Below are 18,906 nucleotides of genomic sequence, written 5' to 3'. Positions count from 1 at the left end.
GAGGAGCAGGGAGGACAGAGATTGGATAAACTGAGGCCGGAAGCTGGAATGGCCTCAGGGCACAGGTGATAAATATCGGCCGCCTCTAACCTTCCGGGCGGAGGAACTGGACTCGCAGCAGCCGGCTGCAGGTCGCCTCTGTCCAGAGCGTGAGAAGGCCGCTCTGCCTGCACCGAGTGAGGAGCCGTGGGATGGGTGAGTGTCCCGTCCTGCCGAGCGCTCGTGGGGTTGGAAGCCAGACGCTTCACCATGGGTATGTGACTTTACATGGATTTGATGTTTAAATGGGTGCCTCCCCAGGGGGACGTGAGCAGGGAGAGAGGTAGCCGCCTCGCCAAGTGCGAGCAGCACATAAGTGGATCTGATGTCTAAGTGGGTGCCTCCCGAGTGGGACGTGAACAGGGTGGGAGCTAGCCGCCTCACCGAGTGCGAGTGACCATAAGTGGGTAATGCATAACTGGGTTTAACGCATAAGTGTGTGTAACTCATATGTGTATGTAACTCATTAGTGTTTAACGCGTAAGCGTATTTAACGCAAAGGTGGATTCCTCCCGGGTGGGGCGAGCACATGGCGGGAGCCAGCCGCCTCACCACGTTGTGAGTTAATCATAAGTGGGCCCTGGTGTCCGCCCACACGCGAGTAACATACCAATGTAATCCTCCCGTTAGGGAAGCTCTAACCCCATATTCCTCCCAATGGGGAAGCTTTAACACCATGTTTCCCCCAAAAGGGAAGGCCGATCGTCGTGTCTAAATAATTAATTAATTCAATTCACCCCGCAGAATCAATTCTATACAAAACTCAGGTTTTCCATCCCCGGCCTCTCTCTCTCTCTCTCGCCAGGCCGATTCCGAAAGAACCTGTCCCCGGCGACGGGAGACAGGGGGAGACACGGGCATGTTTGAAGACAGCGGGGAAGTAGCCATCGGAGAGGGAACGGCTGAAGATGGCTGTCAGGGAGGGAGGGCAGGAGGGGGCGAGAGTTTTTATAAGTTAGGAAGGAATGAGGTCCGATGCGCACGTGGAGGGGGTGGCATTTGAGAGGAGGCAGGAGATCTCCTCTAGAGATACTCCCGGGAAGGACGGGAAAGTCGAAGAGGGGGCCGGAAGGGAGAGGGACTGAGCAGGGGCAGGGGCGATTTTAGGGAGCTCACTCCTCATGGTGTCAATTTTCTTAACACGGTAGATGGCCAGATCACTGGGGGCAAAGGATGGGGGAGGCGGGGTGACAGGGGGCCTGAGGAGGAGTTAAATGCCTGGAACAACTGGGGAGGACGACGGGCACGGGGGTCAGAAAGGGAAGAGAGATAGTTTTGCCGGGCAGAGGAGACAGCAGGGTTATAGCAAGCACGGATAAACCTGAAGCGGACAAAGTCGGCCTGATATTTAGATTTCCGCCGGCAGCGTACTGTGGCTCGTGCACGAGAGTGAAGGAGGCGGACGGCGCAGGCGATCCAGGGCCGCGGGTTAGCGGTACGAGAGCGACGAAGGGATAGGGGAGCCAGTGAGTTGAGTTTGGTAGAGAGGGTGGAGTTGAGAACGTCTTTTTGGTCATTCAGAGTGGGTAGAGTGGGTATGGGGGTTGAGTGGAGAGTGATGAGTTGAGAAAGTGCGATGGGGTGGAGAGATCGGAGGTCTCTGTGGGGTAATAGCACAGATTTACTTTGAGCTCTGGCTTCAGAGCTCTCCATCACCATGCCCTCTCCTACTTCACCTCCCTTCTCTCCTTCTACAGCCCGGCCCGTGCACGCCGCTCCTCTGCCGCTCACCTCCTCGCCGTGCCTCATTCTCGCCTGTCCCGCCGTCGACCCCTGGCCCCCGTCCTACCTCTGGCCTGGAACGCCGTCCCTCCTCACCTCCGCCAAACTAGCTCACTTCCCCTCTTCAAAGCCCTGAGAGCTCACCTCCTCCGGGAGGCCTTCCCAGACAGAGCCCACCTTTTTCCTCGGCTCCTCCTCCCGTCCCCATCGCCCCTCCTCCCTCCCTCTGCCCTACCCACTTCCCCGCCCCACAGCACTTGTGTATATTTGTACGGATTTATTATTTTATTTATTTTATTAATAATGTGTATACATCTATAGTTCTGTTTATCTCTTCTGATGCTATTGATGCCTGTCTACTTGTTTTGTTGTCTGTCTCCCCCTTTTAGACCGTGAGCCCGCTGTCGGGTAGGGATGTCTCTATTGCCGAATTGTACTTTCCAAGCGCTCAGTACAGTGCTCCGCACACAGTAAGCGCTCACTAAATACGACTGCATGATGATAGGGGCTTCGAAGGAAGGGGGGATGGCGGGAAAGCGAGAAGGAAGCCATCGCCTCCTCCTTTCCCGGCGAGTCTGGGGGAGTGGGAGAAGATGAGGTCCCCTCTGGAGAGAGCAGCAGGGGAGTCTTGATGATGTCATCTTGTTTTCGTCTTGTTCCGTTTCGCTCTGCCGTCCGTCTCCCCCGTTTAGACCGCGAGCCCGTCACCGGGCAGGGGTCGTCTCTATCTGTTGCCGAATTGTCCATTCCAAGAGCTCAGTACAGTGCTCTGCACATAGGAAGCGCTCAATAAATACTATTGAATGAATGAATGACCTTGTCATCTGGGGAGAGTCGGGTTAATAATGTTGATATTTGTTAAGCGCTTACTATGTGCAGAGCACTGTTCTAAGCGCTGGGGTAGATACAGGGTAATCAGGTTGTCCCACGTGAGGCTCACAGTCTTCATCCCCATTTTACAGATGAGATAACTGAGGCACAGAGAAGTTAAGTGACTTCATTCATTCATTAGTATTTATTGAGCACTTACTATGTGCAGAGCACTGTACTAAGCACTTGGAATGAACAAGTCGGCAACAGATAGACACAGTCCCTGCCGTTTGATGGGCTTACGGTCTAATCGGGGGAGATAGACAGACAAGAACAATGGCAATGAATAGAGTCAAGGGGAAGAACATCTCGTAAAAACAATGGCAACTAAATAGAATCGAGGCGATGTACAGTTCATTAACAAAATAATGTTGGTATTTGTTAAGCGCTTACTATGTGCCGAGCACTGTTCTAAGCGCTGGGGTAGACATAGGGGAATCAGGTTGTCCCACGTGGGGCTCACAGTCAATCCCCATTTTACAGATGAGAGAACTGAGGCACAGAGAAGTTAAGTGATTTCCCACAGTCACACAGCCGGCAAGTGGCAGAGCTGGGATTCGAACTCATGAGCCCTGACTCCAAAGCCCATGCTCTTTCCACTGAGCCACGCTGCTTCGACAAAATAAATAAAATAAATAGGGTAATGAAAATATATACAGTCGAGCAGACGAGTACAGTGCTGAGGGGATGGGAAGGGAGAGGGGGAGGAGCAGAGGGAAATGGGGGGAAAAGAGGGTTAAGCTGTGGAGAGGTGAAGGGGGGGGTGGTAGAGGGAGTAGATGGAGAAGGAGAGCTCAGTCTGGGAAGGCCTTTTGGAGGAGGTGAGTTTTAACTAGGGTTTTGAAGAGGGGAAGAGAATCAGTTTGGCAGAGGTGAGGAGGGAGGGTGTTCCAGGACCAAGGGAGGACGCGGCCCGGGGGTCGACGGCGGGCTGGGCGAGACCCGGGGACCGTGAGGAGGTGGGTGGCAGAGGAGCGGAGCGTGGGGGGTGGGCAGTGGAAAGAGAGAAGGGAGGAGAGGTAGGAAGGGGCGAGGTGATGGAGAGCCTCGAAGCCTAGAGTGAGGAGTTTTTGTTTGGAGCGGAGGTCGATAGGCAACCACTGGAGGTGTTTAAGAAGGGGAGTGACATGCCCAGATCGTTTCTGCAGGAAGATGAGCCGGGCAGCGGAGTGAAGAATAGACTGGAGCGGGGCGAGAGAGGAGGAAGGGAGGTCAGGGAGAAGGCTCACACAGTAGTCTAGCCGGGATATAACGAGAGCCCGTAGCAGTAAGGTAGCCGTTTGGGTGGAGAGGAAAGGACGGATCTTGGCGATATTGTAAAGGTGAAACCGGCAGGTCTCGGTAACGGATAGGATGTGTGGGGTGAACGAGAGAGACGAGTCAAAGATGACACCGAGATTGCGGGCCCGAGAGAAGGGAAGGACGGTCGTGCCATCCACGGTGATAGGGAAGTCTGGGAGAGGACCGGGTTTGGGAGGGAAGATGAGGAGCTCAGTCTTGCTCATGTTGAGTTTTAGGTGGCGGGCCGACATCCAGGTGGAGACGTCCCGGAGGCAGGAGGAGATGCGAGCCTGAAGGGAGGGGGAGAGGACAGGGGCGGAGATTTAGATCTGCGTGTCATCTGCGTAGAGATGGTAGTCAAAGCCGTGAGAGCGGATGAGTTCACCGAGGGAGTGAGTGTAAATGGAGAACAGAAGAGGGCCAAGAACTGACCCTTGAGGAACTCCAACAGTTAAAGGCTGGGAGGGGGAGGAGGCTCCAGCGAAGGAGACCGAGAATGACCGGCCAGAGAGGTAAGAGGAGAACCGGGAGAGGACGGAGTCTGTGAAGCCAAGGTGAGACTTGCCCACAGTCACACAGCTGACAAGTGGCAGAGTCAGGAATCGAACCTATGACCTCTGACTCCCAAGCCCGGGTTCTTTCCACTGAACCACGCTGCTTCCTAGTACAGTGCCCTGCACGCAGTAAGCACCCGGGCCCAGGAGCTGGAAGGTCATGGGTTCTAATCCCCGCTCCGCCACCTGTCCGCTGGGTGACCTCGGGCAAATAATAATGATGGCATCTGTTCAGCGCTTACTAGGTGCTAAGCACTGTTCTAAGCGCTGGGGTAGATCCGGGGTCATCAGGTTGTCCCACGTGGGGCTCGCGGTCTTCATCCCCATTTTTCCAGGTGAGGTCACCAAGGCCCAGAGAAGTGACTGGCCCTAAGTCCCACAGCTGATGAGTGGCGGGGGCTGTATTCGAACCCTCGACCTCTGACTCCCCAGCCCAGGCTCTTGCCGCTGAGCCCCACTGTTTCTCACATCACTTTGCTTCCCTGTGCCTCAGTGACCTCATCTGGACGACGGGGCTCGAGACCAAGTGGGCCAAGGAGCTGTGTCCAACCCGTTTGGCTTAATAATAATAATAAAGATAATGATGGTATTTGTTAAGCACTTACTATGTGCCAAGCACTGTTCTAAGTGCTGGGGTAGATCCGGGGTCATCAGGTTGTCCCACGTGGGGCTCACGGTCTTCATCCCCATTTTTCCAGGTGAAGTCACCGAGGCCCAGAGAAGTGACTGGCCCAAAGTCCCGCAGTTGATGAATGGCGGGGGTGGGATTCGAACCCTCGACCTCTGACTCCCCAGCCCGGGCTCTTGCCGTTGAGCCCCGCTGCTTCTCACATCACTGGGAGCCTCCCGTGGGGCAACCTGATGTCCCCGTATGGAAGCAGCGTGGCTCAGTGGAAAGAGCCTGGGATTCAGAGTCAGAGGTCATGGGTTCGATTCCCGGATCTGCCACTTGTCAGCTGTGTGACTGTGGGCAAGTCACTTTACTTCTCTGTGCCTCAGTGACCTCATCTGTAACATGGGGATTAACTGTGAACCTCATGTGGGACAACCTGATGACCCTGTATCTCCCCCAGCGCTTAGAACAGTGCTCTGCACATAGTAAGCGCTTAACAAATAACATTATTATCTATCCCAGTGTTCAGAACAGTGCTCGGCACAGAGTAAGCACTCAATGCTAATAATAATGTTGGTATTTGTTAAGCCCTTACTCTGTGCAGAGCACTGATCTAAGCGCTGGGGTATAAAGGGTAATCAGTTTGTCCCACGTGAGGGGCACAGTCTTCATCCCCATTTTTCAGATGAGGGAACTGAGGCCCAGAGAAGTGACTTGCCCACAGTCACCCAGCTGACAAGTGGCAGGGGGGGATTTGAACCCATGACCTCGGACTCCCAAGCCCGGGCTCTTGCCACTGAGCCACGCTGCTTCAATACTGTTGAATGACTGACTGATCGACTGACTTCACTTCCCTCCCTGGGCCTCGGCGACCTCATCCGGACGAAGGGACCTCGCATCCGACGCCACCGGGCCGGATCCACCCCGGCGCTCAGCACAGTGGCCGCCACCTGGCAGGGGCCCTTCCCCTCAGCGCTGTGCTCGTCTGCTCATGTGGATAGATTTTTATTACCCTATTTATTTTGTTAATGAAGTGTACATCTCCTTGATTCTATTTATTGCTATTGTTTTAATATGTTCATCCCCTCGATTCTACTTATTGCTATTGTTCTTGTCTGCCCGTCTCCCCCGATTAGACTGTGAGCCCGTCAAAGGGCAGGGACTGTCTCTATCTGTTGCCGATCTGTCCATTCCAAGCGCTTAGTAAAAAATGTTGGTATTTGTTAGGCGCTTACTATGTGCAGAGCAGTGTTCTAAGCGCCGGGGTAGATACAGAATCATCAGGTTGTCCCACGTGAGGCTCACAGTTCATCCCCATTTTACAGATGAGGGAACTGAGGCCCAGAGAAGTGAAGTGACTTGCCCACAGTCACACAGCTGCCAAGTGGCAGAGTCGGGATTCGAACCCATGGACTCTGACTCCCAAGCCCGGGCTCTTGCCATTGAGCCACGCTGCTTCCAGCAGCGCTTGAGCAACATCATTATAATAATAATAATAATAATGGTGGCATTTGTTAAGCGCTTACTATGTACAAAGCACTGTTCTAAGCACTGGGGGATACAAGGTGATCAGGTTGTCCCACGTGGGGCTCACGGTCTCCATCCCCATTTTCCAGATGAGGTCACTGAGGCCCAGAGAAGTGACTTCATTCATTCATTAGTATTTATTGAGCGCTTACTAAGTGCAGAGCACTGTACTAAGCGCTTGGAATGGACAAATCGGCAACAGAGACAGTCCCTGCCCATTGACGGGCGCACAGTCTGTCACCCAGCTGACAAGTGGCGGACCCGAGATTCGAACCCACATCCTCTGACTCCCAAGCCCGAGCTCTTGCCACTGAGCCACGCTGCTTATCTGAAGTCCACTGGGCTGCACATAGTAAGCGCTCAATAAATACTATTGAATGAACGAATGAATAAATAAAAGGCAGCGGCAACCGTGGAAAGGCAGAGTGGGGAAGATGGCGGTTAGGCCGACTGACCAATCGGCTGTCACGTTGTTGAAGGCGGCCGGGAGCCGAGCGCTGATTGGCGGGAGCGGCGGGACCGCTCGCGCGCCCGTCCGCGCGCCGCTTCCGCTCCCTCTTTCCGGCCGTTGCATCATCTGGGGTCGCTGAGGACGGGTTCGGTGGCGGCAGGTGAGTGGGCGCGAACGGGTGTCGGACCGAGGCTCCGCCGCTCCACCTCTCACCTCCTCCGGGAGGCCTTCCTACACTGAGCTGCCCCTTTGCCCTCTGCTCCCCCTTCCCCTCTGCTCCCCCTTCCCCTCAGCACTGCGCTCATTTGCTCTCCAAATGAGCGACCCTATTTCTTTTGTTAATGAGGCGCCCATCCCCTTGAATCTATTTCTCGTGATGAAGTCGTCTTGTTTTTGTCCGTCCGTCTCCCCCGATTAGACTGTGAGCCCGTCGCTGGGCAGGAATCGTCTCTATCTGTTGCCCAGTTGTCCATTCCAAGCGCTTAGTACAGTGCTCTGCCCATAGTAAGCGCTCAGTAAATACTATTGAATGAATGAGCTTCCCTTCTCTGTGCCTCAGTTCCCTCATCTGGAAAATGGGGATGAAGACCGTGAGCCCCACGTGGGGCCACCTGGTAGTCCCCCCGCCCCGTGGTTCAGTGGCCAGAGCGCGGGCTTGGGGGTCAGAGGTCACGGGTTCTTGGCAGCTTTGTGACCTTGGGCAAGTCACTTCACTTCTGTGGGCCTCGGTGACCTCATCCGGAAAACGGGCATGAAAAGTGTGAGCCCCACGTGGGACCACCTGATCACTTTGTAGCCCCCAGCGCTGAGAACAGTGCTTGGCCCAGAGTAAGCGCTTAACAGATACCACCATTTATTTTCCGTTGTGTGACTTTGGGCCAGTCACTTCTCTGAGCCTCAGTGACCTCATCCGGAAAACGGGGATGAAAACTGTGAGCCCTCGTGGGACAACCTGATCACCTCGTAGCCCCCCAGCGCTGAGAAGAGTGCTTGGCACAGAGTAAGCGCTTAACAGATACCACCATTTATTTATGAGCTTCTCTGGGCCGCAGTAGGTGAAGGCGAGCCCCACGTGGGACGGCCCCGTGGCCGCCTCTCCGCCATAAGCGCCAAACAGAATCCCGGCTCCGCCACTCGTCAGCTGCGTGACCTGGGCCGAGTCACTTCACTCCTCTGTGCCTCGTCACCTCATCTGGAAAAATGGGGATGACGACTCTGAGCCCCACGTGGGACGATCTGATTACCCCCCGTCTACCCCAGTGCTTAGAACAGTGCTCTGCACACCTGCGTGACCTGGGCCGAGTCACTTCTTCACTCCTCTGTGCCTCGTCACCTCACCTGGAAAAATGGGGATGAAGACTCTGAGCCCCACGTGGGACGATCTCATTACCCCGTGCCTACCCCGGCGCTGAGAACAGTGCTCTGCACAGAGTGAGCGCTTAACGAGTGCCGTCATTATCATCATTGTTCGTTTACTCGTATTTCCCGACCACTCCTCTGTGCAGAGCCCTGTACCAAGCGCTCAGAGTGTACAGGTGGGCAACGGATCGAGGCGATCCCTGCCCAGTGACGGGTTGTAGTGGTAATGATAATCATGTTGGTATTTGTCAAGCGCTTACTATGTGCAGAACACTGTTCTAAGCGCCAGGGTAGATACAGGGTAGTCAGGTTGTCCCACGTGAGGCTCACAGTTAATCCCCATTTTACAGATGAGGGAACTGAGGCACAGAGAAGTTAAGTGACTTGCCCACAGTCACACAGCTGACAAGTGGCAGAGCCGGGATTCGAACTCATGATTTCTGACCCCCAAGCCCGTGCTCTTTCCACTGAGTAGTAGAAGCCAGTGGAATTGGACTCGGCCCCGAGCCCCACTTTACAGATGAGGTCACTGAGGCCCAGTGAAGCGACTGGCCCGAGGTCACGCAGCAGACGGGTGGCGGAGCCGGGACTGGGTTCAAATTCCGGCTCCGCCGCTTGTCAGCTTTGTGACTTTGGGCCAGTCACTTCACTTTTCTGGGCCTCAGTTCCTTCAAGTGTAAAAGGGGGGTGAAGACTGTGAGCCCCACAGGGGACAACCTGATCACCTTGTATCCTTCCCAGTGCTTAGAACAGTGCTTTGCACATAGTAAGCGCTTAACAAATGCCATCATTATTATTATCGTTATCATTATTAGAACCCATGACCTTGTGACGCCCGGGCCGTAGCCGTTCCGCCACGCTGCTTTTCTCTGTCCCCATCCCCCTCCCCAGGGGCAGGAAGGAAGGTGGGAAACTCGGTTCCGCGAGGAATCGGACCCTTCGTTGATGGTGTTGGGTGCACCTTCACTTACCGTGAGCAGAACACTGTACTAAACGCTCGGAGGACGGTAGATCAGAGTTGCGTTCCTTGCCCACCCTGATACGAGTCAGTGTATCGATTTGCGCCTCATCTACCCTGTGAGCACGTTGCGGGCAGGCAGCGTATCTGCCGACTCTGTCCTGCTCTCCCTAGGGCGTAGCACAGTGCTCTGCACACAGTAAGCGGGCAGTAAACGCGCTCCGTAGCCACCCGATCTCACTGTCCCTTCGCCTGCTCTGATCTCTTCCTCTCCCCGTATGTATGGGAGCCAGAGTAATAACAATACCGATGGTATTTGTTAAGCGCTTACTCTGCCGAGCACTGTTCCAAGCGCTGGGGTAGCTAGTGACAAGATTATAATAATGTTGGTATTTGTTAAGTGCTGCCTATGTGCCGAGCACCGTTCCAAGCGCCGGGGTAGATACAGGGTCATCAGGTTGTCCCACGTAGGGCTCACAGTCTTCATCCCCATTTTCCAGATGAGGGAACTGAGGCACCGAGAAGTGAAGCGACTTGTCCGAGGTCACGCCGCCGACAGGCGGCGGAGCCGGGATTAGAACCCCTGACCTCCGACTCCCAAGCCCGGGCTCTTTCCACCGAGCCACGCTGCTTCTCAAGGTGATCGGGTTGTCCCACGTGGGGCTCCCCGTCGTCATCCCCGTTTTACAGATGAGGTCACTGGGGCGCAGAGAGGTGAAGTGACTTGCCCAGAGTCACACAGCCGATAGGTGGCGGAGGGGGGATTCGAACCCACGACCTCCGCCTCCCGAGCCCGGGCTCTCTCCGCCGAGCCACGCTGCTTCTCAAAGTACTTGGCCCTTATGGACTGTGCGTAATGACAGAATGATTAGCGTGGTGTTTAAGCACTTTGCGTGTCCCAAGCACTGTGTTAAATGCTGAGGTAAAGACGAGATGATCCGGTTGGATGCAGCCCCAACCCCACCCCGGGGGCTCACATTCTGAGTAGGAGGGAGATCGGGCGTTTCCTTCCCGTTTTGCCGATGAGAGAATCGAGGCACAGAGAGTTTCAGTGACTTCCCCCTCAGTCATGTTTATCGAGCACTATGGGTAGCGCGCTGTACTGAACGCTGGGGAGAGGCCAATACGGAAGAGTCGCTAGACATGTTCCCTGCCGACTCGTGCAGGATCACAGCAGGCAAGTGGCAGAACCAAATATGATGATGATCGTATTTTTTTAAGTGCTTACTATGTGCAAAGCACTGTTCTAAGCGCTGGGGGATACAAGGTGATCAGGTTGTCCCACGTGGGGCTCACAGTTTTAATCCCCATTTTACAGATGAGGGAACTGAGGCACAGAGAAGTGAAGCGACTTGCCCACAGTCACACAGCTGGCAAGCGGCGGAGCCGGGATTAGAACCCACGACCTCTGACTCCCAAGCCCGGGCTCTTTCCACTGAGCCGCACTGCTTCCAATATGGACATTTTAAGATTGAAAGGCCACCATGACCTAAACTCAGAGTGTAACTTGCCTATAAAAATGTACAAAACCCTGAATTATCAGTCATTCGGTTCCAGGTTGGGTTTTCAGCGGTCCAGCTGGGTCTCGGCTTGCGCCTTGGTTTTTGCTCTGGAAAATGGCAAATTTTCCTGGGGGAAATTGGGGTTAAGTTCCGGGCCCACAGAGTGACATCCCTAATTGATCCGATATGAGTTTTATTAGAGAAATAATAACATTTACTGAAGATCAGGATGATCTCTTGCATTGATGGTCAGTCCTGAAGTTGTCCCAGTGTCCCGTTTTAAGCGACCACCCGAAAAAGCGTCACTTTTTCACAAATTACCCATAGGGAACACGCCTACCGATTGTGTTATTTTTCTATTCTTCCCAGCGGGCGGTACGGTGCTCTGCCCACAGCCCTCAGTATTAAGCGGCTTGGCCTAGTGGAAAGAGCTTGGGCGTGGAGGTCCAAGGACCCGGGTTCTAATCCTGGCTCCCCCGCTTGTCTGCTGTGGGGACCCTGGGCAAGTCATTTAACCCGTCTGTGCCTCGGTTTCCTCATCTGGAAGATGGGGATTCGATGCCCGTTCTCCCTCCTTATTCTGGGAGCCCCATGTGGGGCGGAGGTGATGTCTGACTTGATTAACTTGTATCTCCTCCTGCTCTTAGAACAGTGCTCGACACACAGTAAGCGCCGGATATGCCTTATTAATAATAAATGCTATCGTGTGATTGACGCGTCCAATTTAATTCTTTCACATCTTTGGGCCCCTAATGAGCTGTTCAGGTCTTTCTCCAACTTGTATATGGCAGTGTCATGACACATGCATTACACGTGATCACTTTTTGAAGGATTTTCTGTTTCCTCTGTAAGCTCATGGCAGACACTTATGGGAGATAAATGACAATGTTAAGACGATACCTGATAGCTTAAAAAAGCAGGAAGCACCAGTGCTTGGCACTCAGTAGGTACACAGAAAATACCACTGATTGATTGAAAACAGAATGGGGGAGGGAGAGTGGAAAGCCAGCCGTCGTATTCACGACATGAAAAAGAGAATCCATGCTCTGTACAAAACCGAAGATTCACCGTTAGCCGACCAGGTAATTCACAAGGCTGGATTGCGGTAAGAAAAGTGGATTTATCGGAAGGAGTATCGGGTCGGCGTGATGAAACGAAGTCAGATTTTTAATCGTCTGGCTCAGTTATCGTTCAAATTAAGATATTACAATCCAGTCAACTATGACGGCACTTTCAAATTGCTGAATTTTCATTTATCAGCAGTAAAACCTGAAAATGACTTGGGATGTCTTTGGGCACCTCACCGTTCTCGGCAAACCGGGGCTTCTCCCTGGATGGGTCCGCTGCAGGATCCAGTGGTTGGATCGGGCCCCCCTTGATTGACCCGCCCCTCCTCCCCCCCTTTTACATTTGCTCCTGAATTTTCCCAAAAAAGTGGGGAGTGTTTAAGGTTGCCGACAATGAATTTATGCCCCAGTGCCACAGCCTACGAACAAAAGTATATTTCAGGAATGTGGATTAAGGTAAAGCGCTGGAGGGCAAATGTTTAAGAATGACAAGATATATTTGTTTCTCACTTTTTGCCTCCAGGAGACGTATCGGAATTCATGGGTGTTAGCGATTTTCAGAACGTTTGGTGAACACGGCCTTGTGGTTACTGGTTGCTGTTATTGATGCAGTACTCCAGTTGATAGAAACTGGCCAAAAGTAATTCTGTGATTTTTTGCATGGAGTCTGTAATTCCTCAGCAGCCTCCATAGCCCGGTCACAGTTACACAAGTCATCTGAAAGAGAACTTACTTCCTCGAAGAATTGTTGTAAACTCGGTTTAATAAAGATTCGTCTGTATAATTGTCACTTGACTTTATTGCCTTAAAGGGATGTGTTGCCTAGAATCACTGTTCCCACCTTGTCTTAGTTCCTGCTGATTTTCTCCATTCCCACCAATCCCGCTGCTTCGCAGTTTCCCGCAAGGAGAACTTCTGTTGTTGAGGCGTGACTCGAAACCTTGCTCCTGGTTCACCGCCCTACAACCCTCCCTTCCTTTAAATCTGCCCAAGACCAACCTCTTCCATTCAGGAAAGTCTGTCCTCCTCTCCTTTGTTCCTTTCCTTCCTTTTTTGTCTTTCCTTCTGTCTTTTCTTTCCTTTTTTCTTTCTTTCCTTCTTTTTTTCCTTCTTTCTTTCCTTTCTTTCCTCCAGACTGGAAGTTTGTTATTCATTCCTTCTTTTTTCTTTCTTTCCTTCCTTCCTTGACTTCTTTTTTCCTTCTTTCCTCCAGACTAGAAGCTTGTTATTCTTTCCTTCTTTCTTTCCTCCAGACTGGAAGCTTCTTATTCTTTTCTATCCGTAACTTCTTTTTTCCTTCTTACTTTCCTCCAGACCATAAGCTCTTTATGGGCAGAGAACACGTCTGATAATCGTGTTGTGTTGTGCTCTCCCAAGTGTTTAGTACAGTGTACAAAGTGCACATGGTAAGAGCTCAATAAATATATTTGATTGGCAGTATTTATGAATAACCCATATAATAATAATAATGGTGATGGTGTTTCTTAAGCACTCCCTATGTACCAGGCACTGTTCTAAGCGCTGGGGGAGATACTGGATCATCGGGTTGTCCCACGTGGGGCTCACAGTCTTCGTCCCCACTTTACAGATGAGGCAGGTGACTTGTCTAAGATCACACAGCATACAAGTGACGGAGCCGGGATTAGAACCCAGATCTTTCCGATTCCCTGGCCCGTGCTCTGTCCACCAGGCCATGCTGCTTCTCTAAGTCTTAAGACTGAGCCCCATGTGGGACGTGGACTGTGTCTGACCTGATTATCTTGTATCTGTCCCAGTGCTGAGCACAGGTCTTGGCTCATAGTAAGTGGTTCACAGATACCACTGAAAAAATGCCCCATCCTGATTTTCGAAGCAAAGGCTCCTCGAGATCGACTTTTAGGCTCTCCACCGAGCCTCCTCATCCTACATACCTGCCCTCTTCAACCGTTACTCCCTCAGCATGGATCAGTGGGAAGATCTCAGGCTTGGGAGTCAGAGGTCATGGGTTTGGGTTCGAGTCCCTGCTCTGCCACTTGGCAGCTGTGTGACTGTGGGCAAGGCACTTCACTTTTCTGGGCCTCAGTGACCTCACCTGTAAAATGGGGATGAAGACTGGGAGCCTCATGTGGGACAACCTGATGACCCCGTATCTACCCCAGTGCTTAGAACAGTGCTCTGCACATAGTAAGCGCTTAACAAATACCAACATTATTATTATTATTAACTCACTCACTCCCACTCCAAGCTACTCACTTTGCTCTCACCTCTCCCCCCTCAGTCCCCTCGCGCCGTTCTCCTGGCCTGGAACCGTCTCCACCTCTCCCCTCCCAAATCCGTCAGGCCGGAGCTTCTGAGGTTTGACGCGCTCCCCAGATCCCGTCTCCAGCAGTCTCCCCCCGACTGATTCCCGTCTCCTAAGCCTGGCGGCCACCTCTGACGCTTAAGTATATACTCTTGCCCTCCCTCTTCCCTTGTGTATGTTGTGAATCACTTATTTGGCCAATAATTCTTCTATTTGACAAGAGTTTAATATGTCTCTCTTCCCCCCACCCCCGTTAGGACGTAAGCTCCTCGTGGGCAAGAAACAGATCTCTTAATATAGTGCATTGCCCACAGTGGGTGCTCAATAAATACTGTTCCTGTTTATTGACAGAATGGTTCAGCAGGTGGCAGAAACCATCAGTTTTCCTGCTGAAGAAGAAAAAATCCTGCAGTTCTGGTCCAAATTTAATTGTTTTCAGGAATGCCTAAAACAGTCAAAAAATAAACCCAGGTAAGTGCGTTTCACTTTCTCGACTCCTTACTTGGGCTTCCGGGAACTCTGCCTTGAGCAGAGTTTTGAAAGAGGGGAAGGGAATGTTACGGTAGAGAGGGGGCGGGAGGGGTTGTCCCAGGCCAAGTGAAAAGCAAAGGCCGGGACTCCGAAGCCAGAGAGGGCACAATTCAAAAGCCGGCAAAGATTTCTGTCCGGTTGGAGCGAAGAATCGCCTTTTCCTAGCCAAACCCAACGGCTTTCCGGTCCATCCTAATCCTCCTCGACCCCTTTGCTGTCTTTGGTACTGTTCACTCCCTTCTTGGAGTGCTGTCAGATCTCGTTGGCGCTGAGACGGTTCTCTTCAACTGTTTCTTTTAGTGAATTTAATTAAGTTTGATTGCATTTTGGGTGCTCCCTGATTTTTTTTTCCCCCATACTCCCATAAAATGGGTCCCTTTTGAAGCAGAAGGGGTGAGGGAAAAGGGATCCAGTTTCATCTGGAGAGAGCTATAGAACTTCTCCCGTAACTTGTTCGTGTTCGTGGTTAAGTAAAGAGGGGAAAGGTCATTCAAAATTTCTTTGTCACGTCACTGTACAGGATGAGGTTATTGAAACTTTTCAACATGTTATCCCCTAATGCTACTTTTTTCACCCGGCTTCAACTTATTTTGCCATCTCTATTTTTTTTCCCCCCAAATTTGATTTTCTCCCTCTGTCTGGTTCCCACTGAGGCACATAAACCATGCCCAGTATCCGGTGATAGTGAAAATTACTTTTTTTCACACTCTTCTGCTAGAAAAACAAGGCATGAGTATGTGTGAGGTTGCTGGGATTTTGGTGAAAATGAAACACAGACTCGATGAGCACCCGATTCTAGATTATATGAGAGGTCAGTCCAGCATTCATTAAATGACAGCTGAACAAAACACTGTAACAGGCATGGGGATATTCTTTTTTTTTTTTTAAGCGCGTACTATATGCCAGGCACCGTACTAAGCACTGGGCTGTGTTAATCAAGTTGGGCACAGTCCACGTTCCACATGGGACTCACAGTCTTCATCCTCATTGTACAGACGAGATGACTGGCACAGAGCAATGAAGTGACTTGCCCAACGTCACACAGCAAATGGTGGAGTCAGAAGTAGAACCCAGGTCCTTCTGACTTCCAGGCTCCTTCTGAGTACAGGGTATGTAGGCGTGTGTCCTCCAAGAGCTCGTGCTCCAGCAGGGAGAGGGAACAAACCCTAAAAAAGTATAAATTTGAAGGCCCAGCATTACAATAAATAATTAGCCAATCGCAGCCGTAAAGAATATACACACGTGCTAAATGTGAGGAAGTAAGTAAAAAGATGGAATGGGATGAAAAGCATACATTGTCTGAGGTGACTGGAGCCAGGTGAGCTTAGATTGGAGGAAGCTGAGCCTTGAGCAGAGTTTTGAAAGAGGGGAAGGGAATGTTCCGGTAGAGAGGGGGCGGGGAGGGTTGTCCCGGGCCAAGCGAAAAGCAAAGGCCGTGACTCTGAAGCAAGAGAGGGCAACATTCAAAAGCCGGCGAAGATTTTTGTCCAGTTGGAGCGAAGAGAATCAGTTCGGGTAGAGTGAGAATAGAGGGCATTGAAGGAGAGGAGCGGCTCATCCCTGGAAATTTGGATGCTGAAGGCAATTAATAGTCATTTCAGGGTTTTGAGGGCGTGGCCTATTCTGTTGGCACACTGTGGCATCTTGAAGGGTCGTCTAGTTTCTTGGCAGTTGGTTTGAATACAGTAAAACGGAAGGGAATTTCATGCTTCATGCAAGTCTTTCATACTACCATAAGACTTGTGTGATTGTCCAAGTTTTCTGTACTTTTGCCATTACCAATTGTCTCTCCCCACTTCAGTCTATACTTCACTCTGCTGCCCGGAATATCTTTCTACAGAAACGTTCAGGGCACGTCACCACCCCCGCCCCCTTCAAAAATCTCCAGTGGTTGCCCATCAACCTCCGGATCAAGCAAAAACTCCTCACTCTTGGCTTCAAAGCTGTCCGTCGCCTTGCCCCCTCCTATCTCACCTCCTTTCTCTCCTTCTACATCACAGCCCGCGCACTCTGCTCCTCTGCCGCTAACCTCCTCACTGTTCCTCGTTCTCGCCCGTCCCTCCGTCGACCCCTGGCCCACATCCTACTCTGGCCTGAAATGCCGTCCCTCCTCACCTCCGCCAAACAGTCCCATTTCCTCACTCTTCAAAGCCCTACTGAGGGCTCACCTTCTCCAGGAGGTCTTCCCAGAGCAATTCCCCCTTTTCCTCAGCTCCCCCCTCCATCGCCCCGACTCACTCCCTTTGCTCTACCTCCCCGCCCCACAGCGCTTGTGTATATTTGTACGTCTATAATTCTATTTATATTAATGCCTGTTTACTTGTTTTGATGTGTATATATCTCTAATTCTATTTATTTGCATTGATGCTGCTGATGCCTGTTCACTTACTTTGATGTCCGTCTCCCCCTTTCTAGACTGTGAGCCCGTTGTGGGCAGGGATTGTCTCTCTCTGTTGCCCGAATTGTACTTTCCAAGCACTTAGTACAGCGCTCTGCACGCAGTAAGCACTCAATACGGTTGAATGAATCTTTTTCTTACTGTTCCAACCGCCACGTGTCTATTTGCCTCCCCTCATTCTATTACAAGCTCCTTGAAGGGAGGGAGTGTGTCTCCTTTTATTGTACTCCCTCAAGAGCCTAGTTTAATACAGTACTTTGGGCAGAGGGGTTCAGCAAGTAACTGGAGAATGAGTGACTATTGCTGCTGACGCCCATGGGGAAGGAGCTAAGTGTTGAATAAATCAGCTTAAATCTCCAGTTGAGACTGGACTGACTTTGTGATAGCAGTGTATTTCTACTTTCTCTTGTTGTCCGACAGATTCACTTTCTACGATGGGCCGCCATTTGCTACCGGGCTTCCTCATTACGGCCATATACTTGCCGGGACAATTAAAGACATAGTCACCAGATACGCTCACCAGAGTGGATTTCATGTTGACAGAAGATTTGGATGGGATTGTCACGGTTTACCTGTGGTATGTTCGAGTCCGAGATCATCTTGGCTTTTTAAGGAGGGGTGGGGTGGGAAGGAGAGGCAGGTTCCAGATTGCCACTCGTACCGAGCATTAGTATAATCCTTGATATATTCGACAGTGTTTATTGAGCTCCTGTATGCCGTCGCTGGACTAAGCCCTGGGAAGAAGTATGAGGGTGCTAATTCAGACATGGTCCTTGGCCCACAGAGTACTCAGTCTAAATAAAGGGGAGTTAGGGGCCTGGTGGTAAACACAAAGGGGAATTTTGAAATTATTAAAAAGCCCCACAGAACGTAAAACAAGGACAACAAAGTAACGGGAGGGAGCTCCGCTAAATTATGGGTTAAAAAACTGTTTTTAGCCACTCTGGCAGGCTGGTCAGAGTCCACCAGTCACAGTGGCCACAAGTTTCCCAATATTCCAAATGTTAGGAACGTGGGTTGCTCTCTGCCTTCTTCCCACCCAGATAGGGCAGGAAGCCGAGGTGGTATTGTTGCGATCGGTACGGTTTACCTCCCCACCAAATACATGTTCATTCATTCATTCATTCAGTAGTATTTATTGAGCGCTTACTATGTGCAGAGCACTGTACTAAGCGCTTGGGATGAACAAGTCGGCAACAGATACAGTCCCTGCCGTTTGACGGGCTTACAGTCTAATTGGGGGAGACGGACAGACAAGAACAATGGCAATAAATAGAGTCAAGGGGAAGAACATCTCGTAAAAACAGTGGCAACTAAAGTAGAATCAAGGCGATGTACAATTCATTAACAAAATAAATAGGGTAACGAAAATTATACATGTATAATCACGGTGTTCGTGTACGCGTGTGCGTCCATGCCCGTCTCTGAGTATCAATTCATTTTTCAGGAGTATGAAATAGACAAGACTCTAGGAATCAAAGGACCGGAAGATGTAGCCAAAATGGGGATTGTCGAATATAACAATCAATGTAGGGCAATCGTGATGAGATATTCTACTGAATGGAAGGTATGTTGCAGCACGATTCCTAGTCTGGCGTTTAGTTTTGAATGGGGAAATTCCTTTCGGGCGAAGCCTCGATAAGACAAGCGTGGACCGAGGACTTTATAGGTACCTGAAATGAAGACACCTGTAATTGAGAGACCTGCTCTCTTCTTTGGTTCACATTAGAACTCATTTATTTCTGGAATTTTT

General features: G+C 51.3%; 1 protein-coding gene and 1 non-coding gene across 3 annotated transcripts in view; both read left to right on the top strand.

Annotated features, from left to right (window-relative positions):
- Positions 1–7,138: 7,138 nt before the first annotated feature.
- IARS1 (isoleucyl-tRNA synthetase 1) overlaps positions 7,139–18,906 on the top strand; it is a 126,681-nt gene continuing 114,913 nt past the window's right edge. For both annotated transcript variants that reach the window (XR_003754397.1, XM_029050023.1), the window contains exons 1-4: positions 7,139–7,217; positions 14,576–14,695; positions 17,574–17,730; positions 18,601–18,720. Coding sequence is in view for 1 of the 2 variants with exons in the window: in XM_029050023.1 (XP_028905856.1) it covers positions 14,577–14,695; positions 17,574–17,730; positions 18,601–18,720 (396 nt within the window). In the remaining variant the exon portion in view is untranslated. The remainder of the gene's footprint in view (positions 7,218–14,575; positions 14,696–17,573; positions 17,731–18,600; positions 18,721–18,906) is intronic.
- On the top strand, positions 12,522–12,655 carry LOC114806810. The gene has a single exon (XR_003754868.1). It is a non-coding gene; the product is annotated as a small nucleolar RNA SNORA84 (small nucleolar RNA).

Source organism: Ornithorhynchus anatinus, chromosome X1, assembly GCF_004115215.2.
Source record: "Ornithorhynchus anatinus isolate Pmale09 chromosome X1, mOrnAna1.pri.v4, whole genome shotgun sequence".
In the NCBI taxonomy this organism is placed as follows: Eukaryota; Metazoa; Chordata; class Mammalia; order Monotremata; family Ornithorhynchidae; genus Ornithorhynchus; species Ornithorhynchus anatinus.
Note: the sequence above shows the minus strand (reverse complement) of the source record. Positions and strands in the feature narration are given on the sequence as shown.